At 35.9% G+C, this 14,668-nt stretch overlaps 2 protein-coding genes across 2 annotated transcripts; one reads left to right on the forward strand and one right to left on the reverse strand.

The window, feature by feature from the left end:
• Positions 1-389: 389 nt before the first annotated feature.
• On the forward strand, positions 390-4,206 carry LOC123755462 (methionine synthase reductase). Its single transcript, XM_045738166.2, has 3 exons — positions 390-718; positions 1,807-1,990; positions 2,083-4,206. The coding sequence occupies exons 1-3, from the start codon at positions 493-495 to the stop codon at positions 3,959-3,961; spliced, it is 2,289 nt and encodes a 762-aa protein (XP_045594122.1). The 5' UTR covers positions 390-492; the 3' UTR covers positions 3,962-4,206.
• Positions 4,207-5,335: 1,129 nt separating this feature from the next.
• Positions 5,336-14,597, reverse strand: LOC123755463 (fas apoptotic inhibitory molecule 1). Its single transcript, XM_045738167.2, has 5 exons — positions 14,388-14,597; positions 13,357-13,476; positions 10,755-10,877; positions 9,780-9,929; positions 5,336-9,452 (listed from the first exon to the last, which is right to left on the reverse strand). Exons 2-5 carry the CDS (start codon positions 13,474-13,476, stop codon positions 9,303-9,305), a joined length of 543 nt encoding a protein of 180 aa, XP_045594123.2. The 5' UTR covers positions 14,388-14,597; the 3' UTR covers positions 5,336-9,302.
• Positions 14,598-14,668: the final 71 nt, after the last annotated feature.

Raw genomic sequence — 14,668 nt, forward strand, 5'->3', positions numbered from 1 at the left:
TTGCGTATATTCTTAATTTTCGCTAAGTAATTTATATATGTTCATATATTAATATATGAAATAAACAGTTTGTTGGCATAAGGAATTTTGTACATTCAAATGTACAAAATTGCAAATAATATTGCAAAATATTGCATATAATTCCAGACAAAATAAAAATGTTTAAAACAATATTTTGTAACTGGTGAGATGCCAGTCATGCTATTGTGGAACTTAATTTGTCTCTAAAAGCTTTGATTTTCATCATAAATTAAGATTTTGAAATTTGAAGTAAGAAGTTAACAAAGCTGTTTATTAATATTTTCATCCAGAACTTTCAATTTACTGCATTAATGTTCCCAAATGTTGCGAAAGAGTACACCTGCTCCGAGTGTTTCCATAAATAGGGCCGCGGAGTGTCTACTGTCTCAGTCAGGTCAGACGGTCCTGAGATACCGGTGAGGACAGATGGTCCCGGGCCAGTGGTGGGTGTAGACGTGTCTGTTGGTGGTGATGGTAGACGGTGCCGGGATAGTGGTGTACACGGGAGAGGGTTGTGAAGGTGGCACAGACGTTCTGGTGGTATACGCCTCTCAGACAGGGAATGCCAAGGCCATAGCCGAGGAGGTGGTGGAAGGGTGTTGTGGGGCCGGGCTGAGGGGGGAGCTGAGGTGCTGCAGCCAGCTGGGCCAAGACCTTCACAACATCTCCTGCCTCGTGCTCGTTGGCTCAACCACAGGTCATAACACCTAATTATTATGCATATAAGCCATTTTGTACACAAGACAATTTGCCAGTATATTTTTAAAACATACCCAACCCAACCCACCCTAACCCTTGTCCTACCCAACCCAACCCACCCCAACCCTTGCCCTACCCACCCCAACCTTGCCCAACCTACCCATGCTGGGCTCAGGGAGTAGGACTCTCAGAACCCGCTGCAGGTATGCCCAACCCAACCTACTGTGCCTCTCCTAAGCTAATCCACACTAACCTCATGATATATAAAGTTTTGACAGTTGGAAAATGGGCTTTCTCGAATTGTCTCGGTATTATTTGGCTATGCCACATTATTACGTGTACATTTTAACTAGAGGATTTATGTCCAATTTTTTCAATATAAATGTTTGGCATGCTTTACTGTGATCAAGAACAGGAAGCCTCTTAGGCTTGGGCAAATCTAGGTTCCCATAAAGTCAAGTTGCCTGAAACGCTGTGTGCTAGTGGCACTACAAAAATGTTACAACTCAGATTATATATATATATATATATATAAATATATATATATATAAATATCTTATACTAGATATTCTGCACTGCTAGTCAAAATAAAAGTTTCACTAGAGTACAAGTATTTAAAAATATTATGCATATTAGTGGCTTTGCAAGAACATACCATTTAATCTAAAAAAATCTGTAATGACACACTCCATTGCACCTTGTATACAGTACAGGTACAGTATATATAATTAATGTAAAGGCAGCATCACTTGGTAATATTTTATTTTTTTGTACTATTTGGAGCTTCTAATTATTTTATACTATTTAAAAAAAATTGTGCCACTTCTTACAAATACTGTACATCATAGTACTGTACTGTGAAAAACTTAATTACAGTACTGTGCATTGTCTGTATTGGTCAATAAATCATTATAACCATTAAGTGTAGAAGCCGGTATGATCCCATGTGACTTTTTAATTAATACTGTATAGGTTGTAATTAAGTACTGTATATGTTATACAGTAAGCTAGATTTTGTATAAAATTTGCTTGTTAATAAATTTTTATTCTCCCAAGAGCACCTTCTGAAAATGTCCATGTCTCCAGGTGACGGTGATCCGCCAGACACTGCTCGTGAGTTTTGGAGGCATCTACATCAGAAGGATCAGCCAGTGGATACCTTGAGTCATCTCTCATACACAGTCCTTGGCCTTGGAGACACAAATTACACACATTTCTGTAACTTTGGCAAGACCATTGACCAGAAGCTCCAAGCTCTTGGTGGAAACAGGTAACAAATACTGTTGCACGTCGTTATGTAAATTGTTTAAACAAAAATCTGCCCATAAATTTTTTTAGTAACGTTATTTTAATTTTAATCAGGTTTTATGCTTGTGGCTGGGCTGATGATGGAACTGGACTAGAGATTGTGATCGAACCATGGATTGAAGGGCTTATCCCTACTCTAAAAACCTTTCTGACCAAGAGAGAAGTTAGTAGACCTGTTTCAAATAATGTAAGTGTTCAAGAACAGGATACAGCTATGGAAGACATTAGAGAAAGAGTTTTAAGCAGTAAAGTTTGTGAAGAAAAATTTACAAATGATGTGAATCCAAGTGTTAAAAGTACCATCACTAGTGCAAATAATCTTAAAGCAAGTATGAATTCGCTTACAGTAAATGGGGAAGCTTTCGAAGATCGGACTAGCATCATCTCGGGGATGAGTGACAGTCAAGTAGATGAAAAAAGGGCATATAGCATCGATGTAGTTGCAGATAAATACAATATTGATATTTTGTCTCCAGCAGATCTTCAGTGCCTCCCTGTAAAATTGTGTGCCTATCCTGCAAGTGCAAAATTAACATTACCTGTCCAAGCCCCACCATATTTGACAATAGTTTACCTAGATGATTCTGAACGAAGCCCAATTCAAAGTGATTTACCTCTGCCAAGTGCAGCATCAGAGGTTGTACAAGCATGTGTAATATCAGCAAGAAAACTAACTAAAGTTGATGCTGTAAAAACTGCTTTGGAGGTTACTTTAAAATTGCCCAAAGAAAAAGATAGGTTTGTTTACGAGCCTGGCGATTCATTTGGCATTATAGTAAAAAATCCAGTGAAAGATGTAGAAATTCTATTGAATTTGCTTCAAATATCTGATATAGCAGATAAGATTTGTGAACTTTCGATAATTCCAAACACCAAAAAGAGGTCGGCAGCTGTACCTAAATTTATTCCTTCAAAAAGTTCTGTTAAGTACATATTAGAACATTGCTTGGATATAAGGTCTGTCCCCAAGAAACCTTTAATTAGAACATTACTGGAGTACACATCTAATTCCTCGGAAAAAAGACGTTTACAAGAACTTGTAAGCAAAGAAGGTGCATCAGAATATAGCAAATATGTTCGAGGAGCCAGTCTCACTTTATTGGACTTTCTGATAATCTTTCAATCATGTAAGCCGCCTGTCACAACCCTCCTGGAGCACCTGCCTCAGCTACAACCACGAGCTTACTCCATTGCAACTTCTCCTCTTGTGGATTCTGAACATATCTCATTTGTTTTTAATATAGTTGAAATTCCAAAGGAAAATACAGTCACATATTCAAGAAAGGGAATATGCACTGGTTGGCTTGCTTCAGTGTATAATGAACTTGCACATGATACCACAGATTTTAATAAAATGTTTAGAGAGTTAATTATTACAGACAGACCTGATGTACAAGTATGTGCTAACATTTACTTACGTTCTAACCAAAGTTTCCGTCTCCCCAAAAATCTTGCAACTCCAATTGTTATGGTTGGTCCTGGCACAGGTGTTGCACCATTTGTGGGATTTCTCCAACATCGACAAAGGCTCATGGCTACAAAACCTAGTGACGTTTTCGGTGACTCGTGGTTATTTTTTGGTTGTCGTAATAAAGAGCAAGATTTTCTATATAAAGAAGAGCTAGAAAGATTCCATGAACAAGGCATCTTGAACCATCTTATTGTTAGTTTCTCAAGAGACAGTATAACAAGTGATGGTTCAAAATATGTCCAAGACAGCATCATTAAACATGGTGCTGTCCTTTCATCTCTGTTGTTAAATTCAGATGCTGTTGTGTATGTTTGTGGTGATGCTCAAAACATGGCAAAGGATGTTTTTGAAGCCTTTGTATCCATACTGCAGACTAATAGTGATATTACAGAAATTAGTGCCAGACAATGTTTAGCCAAAATGCAAATAGATAAAAAATATTTACAGGATGTCTGGTCTTGATCTTAAACTTCAGTTATGGTATACAATTTTGACTTGTATTATATGATGCACATGTTTGACAGTACTGTACATGTATTGCTAAATTTATAAAATTGAAATATCATCTTGAGGTTATATTTTTATATGAATTTTGTCATAGATTATTAAGGGAAATGAATAATATTCTCTTTTTACTTGTAAATCAGATTTATTGAATGTTTCATAAGCAAAATTTTTACCAAATAAACAATTTAGCAATTTAAAAATTTAAATGTTTTCTTATCTGTAAGTCTGTCTTTGACCACTAGTTTATGAAAATTAAAATGTTCTCAAGAAACATTATAAAACCCTCAACTTAATGAAAGTGGTGAGAACAGAGTTTACAAATAAAATTCAAACCTGCCTGGTTGAATTATTTTTAGTCTACAATGCTTGATTTTAGCTGGTTATTTAGTTTATAGTTGAAAGTAGATGGGGTACCAAGTGGTAGCCTTGTTCACCACAGCAGGCAGGAGAGGGGTAGAGCAGCTACCACCCCCCCATCCTCCCAACTCATGGACGGTACACTAGCCCCAACATTGCATCAAAGCACCATCCACCGAGGAGGGGGTGTAAAAATGTAATATACCTTAAAGATATACTATTATACTTAACAATTTGGTTACTTAATTTGCTTATCAAGTTTGGAGCATGTAACATTTTTTTACTGATAGGATTTATACAAAACTAATAAGTTTATTCCTCCACTAAACCTAGGCCTGTTATAGATTAATAATTCTATAAGAGGCCTTTGAATGATGAGTCAAAGAATATAATGAAAGATTCATTGATTTTGAGAACCATGACTTTTCTCTGAAATTAGTTTTTCAACCTCACCTAGTTGTTGTGGCCAAGAAACGAGAAAAAATGCAGATGGAGTTAACCCGAGCTCTCTGAAGACAATATTTTTAAGTGTTTGATATCAAGAAGGATCCCTTTAAAATATGGAAATGCAGGAGGATATCCTCACCTCCAGGAACTTGCACAACAAGTATTCTTGTTTCTTTGCAACTTGCCATTGTGAATCCACATTCACCTTCTCCAAACCCTCCAGTCTTCCCTCAAGTCCCTCCAGTCCAGCAAGTCTCCAGACTTGCTTAACCCTCAACATGCTGCTGTTAAAATATGGTCATACCTGCCTATGCACAAACAAATTAATGTATTTTCTTTAAAGATCTGGGATCTGGTTATTTTCCAGCTCACCCAGGTTCAGGTTGCTGGCAAACTCGCAGAAGTCTCGGGTTTGGACCAGGTTGGACCTCGCTTGAGATTTCCAATTGATGTCTTTTCGTGCCTCCTTGGGCTTATTTCACCAAATTTAGCAAATATTTTGGGGGTAAATGAAAAAGACTACAGTATTGTATTTGGAACTTAAGAAGTTTATGTATACAGTACAGTATATTTAATTACATGGTCTAGCTTTTATTACATATTCCTTTAAGCATAACACCACAGGGAAATTTTTTTTTATCGTGATAGTTTTTAATTTGGTTTATTTAATAAAGGGGTTAAAGATCCAAAGCAAAGCATTAATGTTATTTAGATAGTTTACCTATAAAAATGCAAAGCCTATTTTCATTAAACACTACATTTGTGGTGTTACATAGCCTCGTATTAGTGTTGCACTGTACAGTACTGAACTTTGAAAGGTGAAAGATTGGGTAATTTAGTTAGATATCCAAATGGGTAATATAAGGTATTTTACGTTAGTGGCAGTGCGACTGAGGGTCTCTGTCATGCTGTCCAGTGTGTAAACTACCATGAATGGAAGATTGTCAATGAATATATTTAAATTATAAAATTATTATGTTAGAACTGTACTTGAAGAGAGGAACTATGATCCTGTGTCTTTTACTCTGTTTTTTCTTGAAGTTAATGATTTAATGAACTATTCAGCCTTTTTTATATGAAAAACATTACATTCACACAAGTAATTTTTATCTGACAAATTAACTAATATTGTGGTAATCAGTTAGTCAAGAAACTTTACTGAGGAAACTCGTGTCACTTTGTAAAGGTGCCACCAGCCAGCCACATCTGTATCTATAAGAGAGAATGTCTGTCTGGTGAATGTTGGGAGCCACACACTTTGAGCTCACTAAATTTTGCAAGGGTTCTTTGTGATTGTATGCAGTGTCAAAGGGTGATTGGACCCCTCTCCCCACCTATACCCCTCTTTAAGAAGGATCAGTTCCCATTCTGAATCCCAGAGACACCTATGAAGTATGAAATGTTGGTTTGATTGTCTATAGTGTGTTAAAACAGATTTTACTGCAGAAAAATGAGTGGGAGGGAGAGAGAACAGAAGGAAGGGAGAGAGGCAGAGGGAACAGGTGAGAGGCATAATGTATGGGGGGTAAGGAGTAGGGGGAGAGACTGTCGAGTAGCCCATCTAGCATATAATAAGGAATTAGTTTATTTAGGTACAATAATCATATATTTAATGTAAAATAAAACACATTTCCTTCCTCTCAAAACATTGTTGGTGAAAGGACAAAACACTGCAATTGCTTCAAGTTCAATATATTAATCTATACTATGTTAAGTAAAGATGCTGTCACTCATGTTGCACAAAGAACTTGAAGTATTATGGTGTTCAGAAAGATGTTGAGTCACAATAACATGCCGGAAGTGTTGACACCCAACCAATAACTCTGAAAATGAAGAAGCAACGACATTTCGGTCTGTCCTGGACCATCATTATGTACAGTAATAAAAAAAAATGAATTGTAGACACACAATTAAGGCAAGAGGATGAGACGAGGGTAAGCTAAAAGAAATTTCTTTTATCTTAAACCAGTATCCAACACTGTGCTGTGCCTTCCCTTCATATCAAATCTCAAAAACCTAATATCCTTTGTCCTCTTGATATAAGACTTGCCTTTTGAGAAACTTGCACACCTTGGTGATCTGGTTCACACTGCTGCTCCTGCTTCCAACTCGCAAGTGCTTAATCATTTCCTGTTCGTCTTGTCCTCTCCAATACTTTGGTAAAACTGGCTGTACACTAAATGAGAGACTAAAAAACACAAAAGAAGTGTTAAATCTGCTGACACAAGCAATGCTCTCTTCTATTATGATAGGAACTCTAATCATCCTTTTTTTTTTTTTAAATAAGCTTTCCTGCTGCTATGCTTCACAGATGCTATCTTGTTGAATCAGCTTTGATACACAACATACCTAACATGAACCTTAGGCCAGGCTTTGTTGCAGCTATTCTAACCTATCACAGTACAGAACATACAGTACTTAAATGCTCTAACCATTTACTTTTTTAACAAACCTGACCTGACTTAGCTTTGCCCCTCTAGGCTTGTTTTCCTTCATTTTACTACCTTTTCTTCTCCATTTGGCCTCCTACAGTTTTCTTGATTATTTTTCTAACATTTTACTATATACACATTATTCCTATACTGCTGCTTTTTTCCTTACCTTACTTCTAATCTTTACTACTGTACATTCTACCTTTCTTACGTTACATTTCTAAATTCTTACCTTTATTCTTATTATTTTATCCTTTATCTCACCTCTCTCACCTCACCTCACTAACCCACCTATCTCACCTATCCTTTATCCCACCTCACTGACAATACCTTTATCTCACCTTTCATCTCACTCCCTTATCTTAAATTGTTTGCCCCTACCACATCTTTTCCATTACACAACTTGATAATGGTCCAGGATGGGCCAAAACATCATCGGTTCTTCATTTTCAGATTTGTGAGTTGTTCAGAAAGTGTAACCTAATTCATTGCCAACATAACTATTTTCACTGAGCTCAAGCCCAATGACATACCTTTTTGCATTACAATAATCCCTAATGAAATGCTAATTTTTAAAAAATCTAGTGTGGTATTTTGCTCATGTATAAAGCTGTGGTGATATTACCTAAGTGTCTTAGTCTGGCCAGCCAATACTAAGGTGATGCACAAGAAATCAGATCTTAGTAATATCTTAGAATATTGTCATCATGACTGGAACTTTGTGTTTTTTAGTAAACTACTAAGAGTTTAAATTAAAAATGTATATGACAAAATTATAGTTTCTATTTTTGAAAGGGTGTGTAAAAAACAAATACCTGGTACTCTACTTAATCTAAGAATTTTCTTATTTACATCATGTTCTATGGTACATTTACTTTTGGATAGACATGTGCAATTAATCTACTTTGAAGAAATCTGAAATTAAAATATTTTACTTAGAATTTAGCTTCATCCTGTTTTAATCATTTTTTTTTAAATGAGCGCTTAAGAGTACCATGCAGGTACTCTACATGGCTTCTCTAATGATTTTAAGCCATTCACTTCAAAAAAATGTTTGTGGATGCCTCTTAAAAAAATATTTATATGAATTCACATTTTCAGGTTTCAAATATTTACCAAAAATATAAAATTTAAAAATGTATTTTGTGGTTTGTACACATTATAATGTGCATACAGTAATTTAAAATTCTTTGGCATTGCTGTAATCTAGGTTTGATTCATGCATCTCTTGTATCTATTCAAATCTGGTATGTAGTAATGACATCATTAATAACTATACAGTATCTGCTTGTTCTTCTAGCCTATGATTTGTTTTGCTGCATTTTGATTGGATGTTTATGAACTACAAGGAATACAGTTAAACTATGAACACTGTCTAAAGCACAATGGTACACTAACATTTCATCATACAAGGTTCATGCACGACCTCTAGATTGCCAGCCCGACGCACAAATCACTCCACTAATGTGTACTGTTGAACTAATAACTAACACAACCCAATGCATTAACATCACAGATATAATTATAGTACAGGAGCCATTGCCTACAGTAACACTATATACAGTATGTATTAAGTACTTAATATTCATGTCTTAATGAGTTTTGTTATTCAAATATATTTCCCACACTTCAAGGATTTCTTGATGGCCAACTTTCTTGATGGTTTACTATACGCTAAACTCTACAAGACATGCATATCTTGAATAAATTATGGAAACGTGTAAATTCTTCCCCAAAACCACTTCATGTGGTTTACTTGCTTTAAACTTAGGACATAATAAATTCCTATTTAGAGAGTACAATGGTCACATGTAATTTTATTTTGTTTAACTACTGTAGTAGAGTACTGTATTGCTATGGCAAACTAGAATGCATTTGCTCCTGCTACTTTAATAGCTAGCTATTACATGAGACGTAGTCTTTTGACTAGAAGATTTACACAAAAGACTAGAGAAAAATAAGCCAGTATGGCAAGTTATCCCTAAAGACATGTTAATGTCTCCACAAAAGCCATTTTTTAACAACACTCTCTTAATATACTATACTGTACACATATTTCATCACTCAAGTGATTCTGCAATTTCTGTGTTGTCAACAACAAGACAGTGGATGATGCCTTCTCTGCGGTTTCCACTACTCATTGCCTTGATATAGGAGGGATGACCACCAAGGTCAAAGTGCGTCTCTGTGCCATCATCCACGAATTCTCCCTTTAAAAAATAGGAATGTGATGGAAAGACAAAACGAGATAAAACTTCCAAATATGCTTTATGGAAACAAATAACATGTGTGAAGAAGGAAATGTATGTGGTATGTAAAAACATACCACATACATAGGTATTTTTTTAATCAATTAAAATTTACTTCAATATACTGCAGCTGTCAATAAAAAATAAAATAATGTAGAGCATATAAAATGTAATTCATGTAACTAACAGACCACAATTTATTTACAATGTAGCAATTAATATTATTGCATCATGTGTACCTTATTCCTTGCAATAAAAACAAATATCAGTTTTAAAATTGATACTTACAAGAGTATCTAACTTCTTCCCATTAACCCAAACATCTAGAGTATCCTTCTCGAGCACCACTCGTGTATACGAGCCATCTAGTAGAAAAAGCCACGTCTTGAGTATTTTACTCTGATTTTCAGTAAACTTCTTGTAGCTCTTACCATTTACCTGCCAAGTAAAAACTCAAATTTTTTTAGATGCACAGTAGTCTATTCTTAGATCTATTATGTTGGTAGATTTATTTACAAACAATATATGTTTTGTCAATGTTAGAGGTAAGTTTATTAGGGTGGAGTTGAGTATTTACATTATTCAGTCTGTACTTGAGAAGATAAATGTTATTTGAAAATAGAATTACCCAAGGTGATGGGGGAGACTTGTTAGGTCATTAATGTACCATGTGTGAAAACGAGAGAATCAAATATACAGCAATGAGAAATGGTAAATGTATCTGCTTATTGGTAGTGTTGGAGTAGTTATGTTGCCTATGAAAACGCACTGTTAGTATCTGTCGCTGAGACCGAGATGAGATTGGATGTATTGAAGATAGTGATCTCCAATTCTCTAGAAAAATAGCTGAAGAGAGAGCGGAGGTTACCAGTGGCATGTTTGTAAAATATGTTGTAAATCAATAATTCCATTAAGTATTCATTTTTGACAAAAAGATCCACGCATCTCTCATACTGCTCATTACTTTCACTAAATCAAACCCTTGCTTGAAACCACTGATAAAGGCTTGCAGAATGATATTTGTTATACTGTAGTTTACTTGGACATTACAGGTCATAAATTGTCTATATAGGTATAAGGTGCTTCCAAATAATATTCTGTATTTCATCTTAACAGAAAAAGCTCAAGTCATAATTAAAGGAGCAGCCTACATGACTCCCAGCCATATCTCAAAATACCGTAGTCTTATTATCAGAAGGACTCATCAATCTCCTTACACATTTGTTCATAGTCTGATGCTAACCAATAAGTACTGTAACTTACCTCAAGAGAATATTCATAGGAAAAGCCCCCAATAGGCTCAATTTTGATGACACATTTTGTATTGCCTATTTCAAAAATTTCTGATCCAACCAATTTAAACATCCAGTCATGGTGTACCTTCTCCTGAAAAATAAAACCAACCTTTATACTTTTCCAGAATTAGTGCACAACTTTCAATACTCAAAGCATCTAAATGAGAAAACTATGTTAGGTTCCCACCTGAATTGCCCAACAACTTCGGCTGGACAGTAGAGCGACGGCCTCGCTTCATGCAGGTCAGCGTTCAATCCCCGACCGTTCAAGTGCTTGGGCATCATCCCCTTCCCTCCCTGCCCCATCCCAAATCCTTATCCTGATCCCTTCCAAGTGCTATATAGTCTTCATGGCTTGGTTGTTTAGTTTTGTTCATTCATTATGCACCTTATACCCATCCTCAAAGTGACAGTGGGAACATTAGTTGTGATACACAGTGGGTTCAGGATCAGAACTTAAAATAAATGCATTGCAATGCAAGTTACATAGTTTAAAACAGAGGAACCTCGAGTGACGAGCTTCTCCATCTATTGTACGAACATTTCAGGTAACGAGCGAGTCACTCGCGGTCAATTTGTCTCAATTGACAATTGCAAACCACGTGGTACGGTTCTCACAAATTCTCGAACAAATTCAATTGTATGTTTCAAGTTCAATTGAAAACAGTAAAACACAACATTTATAATAATTACATTATAAAATGCCATATTAATGTTTTTCAGGGGTTGAACGGATTAATTTTATTTCCATTATTTTAAATGGGGAAATTCGTTTTGCAAGACAAGCTTTTCATAATACGAGCTCGGTGCCGGAACGGATTAAATTTGTTAATCGAGGCTCCACTGTATTACATATCAATACTAGTATACAGTATGTACTGTAATAGTATTACATATACTGTACTACCATCAAGAACTACGAGACCCTATAAAGTTGGCTTCATTCATGAGCCACAACTGGGGATCTGGGGTTTGATTCCCAGGTAGGACAAATGCTTGGGCATGTTTCCTTTCACCTAATGGCCCTGTTCACCTAGAAGTAAATTAAGTACCCAGGAGTTAGGTAACTATTGTGAGTTACATCCTGAGAAAAGGTCAGTAGTTCAACCTTAAGTATACACAGCCTTCCTGTTCCCAACAAAACAAATTATTATAATAATCATATGTATACTGTATATACAGTACTTGTACAGATGTCATTAGTCACCTAAGGAGAAAGATTCCATTTTTAAAGTAAATGTCTTTCCAAGTAAAACAGTGTTCATTCATATTTGTAATCTGTTATTAGTACAGTACTGTGTAACATAAATTATAACATTTCATTTTGTTAACTAATATTATATATTCTGTGTTTACTAGTAATGCATTATATTATACAGTACTGTATATAAATCTAACTACAGTCTAATATAATAACTATAATAAACAGTTTACCCCACAAAACAACCATGTGGTCCAGTGCTGTGCGCATTCCATCATGTTTGTGGAGATAACAATGTGTTATGTTTGCATAAACGTGCAAATAAACCCAGATTACGTATAGGACATCACTGAACTTCGACCAATAATTATATTTTTGTTAAGTACAAAAATTAAACTGTTAAGCATTATATTACAGTATAGATTAAATATTGACCAATCATATACAATTTTATTTGAAACATACAAATTTTGTATGCAAATCGGTAGAACTATCTGGGTGCGATCTGTCTTGTGTAAAATATTTCTTGTATCTATTATTTTCTGTCTTTTTGTTGATATACAGGTGCTGCCACCTAAGGGTGGTTGGAGGCAGCAGCCAGCAGGCTATTGGATAGTTATCTAGTGTTATTTGACAGTCCTCATGATGTCAAACAACTTTTGGAAGGCACCTGTATAATCCTGCAGAGTCGACTGAAAAAAATAACCACTGGTCAGGTGCAAAGTGTCAACCTGCCCTGACTATTCCAGATCCTGCATAAGAGATCTGTAGGAATTTAAATTAATAAAGAGCAACACAGTCCCAAGCTCCAAAAGGTGCTTTCCAATACAATATATTCAAAGTTTAATTAATTTTAATCTCTCCTTTCTCTGTATTCACCACTTTTTTTCTCTCTCTATTTCTTTCCCTCTACAGTTTTTGTTTCCTTTCCACTTTCTTTCTCTTCTCCTATTTACCCTTTCTTGTTCTATATATCTTTACTTTCTTTCTTCAACAAAAGCACATGCACACACACAGAATAAAGTGATGTACAATACAATATTGTCTTTTACATCAGAATACCTAGATTTATATATTCAATATTTAATTTTATTACATTTTTCTGCATGCTGCATATATATTTATATCTAGGATGAAGTAATATCCTGGGGAGGATTTACTGGGCATCAATCCTTAACTGTAGCCACTGTTTACCCAACAGTAAAATGGGTACCTGGTTGTTAAACAATCTGGCGGGGTCGTATTCCGGAGAACATAGGATTAAGGACCTGCCCGAAACGCTACGCGTGCTAGTGGCTGTACAAGAATGTAAGAACTCTTGTATATATCAATAAAAAAGTAAGACAAAAATTATTTCCCTGTAACTTACCTCTCCATCAACCCACAAGACCCTGCGACCAGTTGTAGTGCCATGTTCAAATCCCACTTTGTGTATGCCATCACTGAGTGGGACTTCCCACAAGGCAACCAAGTCCCCACCAAAGCCCATCTGCAAGAAGCAAGTCAAACATTATAACTTCAATGTAGCAAAACACCAACATTTATAATCTTGAAGATGCCTTTATTTGTTGATAACATCTCAAATGTAATGGCTTTGTCAAATCTAAACTGGGGAGGGGGGGTTACAGTTTATCTAATTTCTTGTTATTTTGTAGGTGACACTGACAGGTGTTACCCACAGCATGATATATAGGTGACACTGACAGTGTTACCCACAGCATGATATATAGGTGACACTGACAGGTGTTGCCTACAGCATGATATATATAGGAGACACTGACAGGTGTTACCCACAGCATGATATATAGGAGACACTGACAGGTGTTACCCACAGCATGATATATAGGAGACACTGACAGGTGTTACCCACATGATATAGAGCCTTAGGAATGCGAGTTTAAGGGTTGCGATCAATCAGAACCTTTGACTTTACAGCATAAATGTAACACTTTAGCAGTGCACATTCCCTTATCGTTATTTGTCATTGCATATGTGATGGACAATACAACCTGGGCGAGATGATCAATACTAAAAGGTCAATATACTGATCACCCTCAAACCTTCCTGAAACTTGGGTGACAGACATCGATGTATTATTCATATATGACATTAATATCTAATTGTCGTATGTCATTTTTTTATTTAATCAATAATATCTTATTATACATATTATGAGATATTTAAAAATTAATGATGTTAAAGATTTACAAGGACATTAATCTAACTTTTCTTGAGCTGTTAACAATCTTTATTCCAGAAACAAGAACAAGCACTGTGCTTGTTAAGCATCACCACATCCTCGCACGACTTCTAATAACAACTAACAAAAACTAACTGACAAAATATAAAAAACTGAATTATTAACGATGGAATGTGAGAAATTGGTGATAGTTTACTCACACTGGACGAGGCTACGTCGACGTCCCGACGGCGTCGTGGTCACCCTCTCCGGCCCATGCTGCCGGCTCCCCTCACCCAGCATCTCGTACTCCACCATACCCTTATTTCCAGCATCATGCCGGGCCTGCATGTATCGGTTGGCTGTCTTAAAACGCATAGCATTATTCTTCCGTGTTATGAGATAGTGTGGCTTTATTGCTAGTTGCGTGGTAAGAGTGTATGTCTCAGTCATAAACAAAACACGTCAGCCAGTGGGAATGATTTGTTTGGGTGAGGTCGCC

This window comes from Procambarus clarkii, chromosome 20 (assembly GCF_040958095.1).
Source record: "Procambarus clarkii isolate CNS0578487 chromosome 20, FALCON_Pclarkii_2.0, whole genome shotgun sequence".
Classification (NCBI taxonomy): Eukaryota; Metazoa; Arthropoda; class Malacostraca; order Decapoda; family Cambaridae; genus Procambarus; species Procambarus clarkii.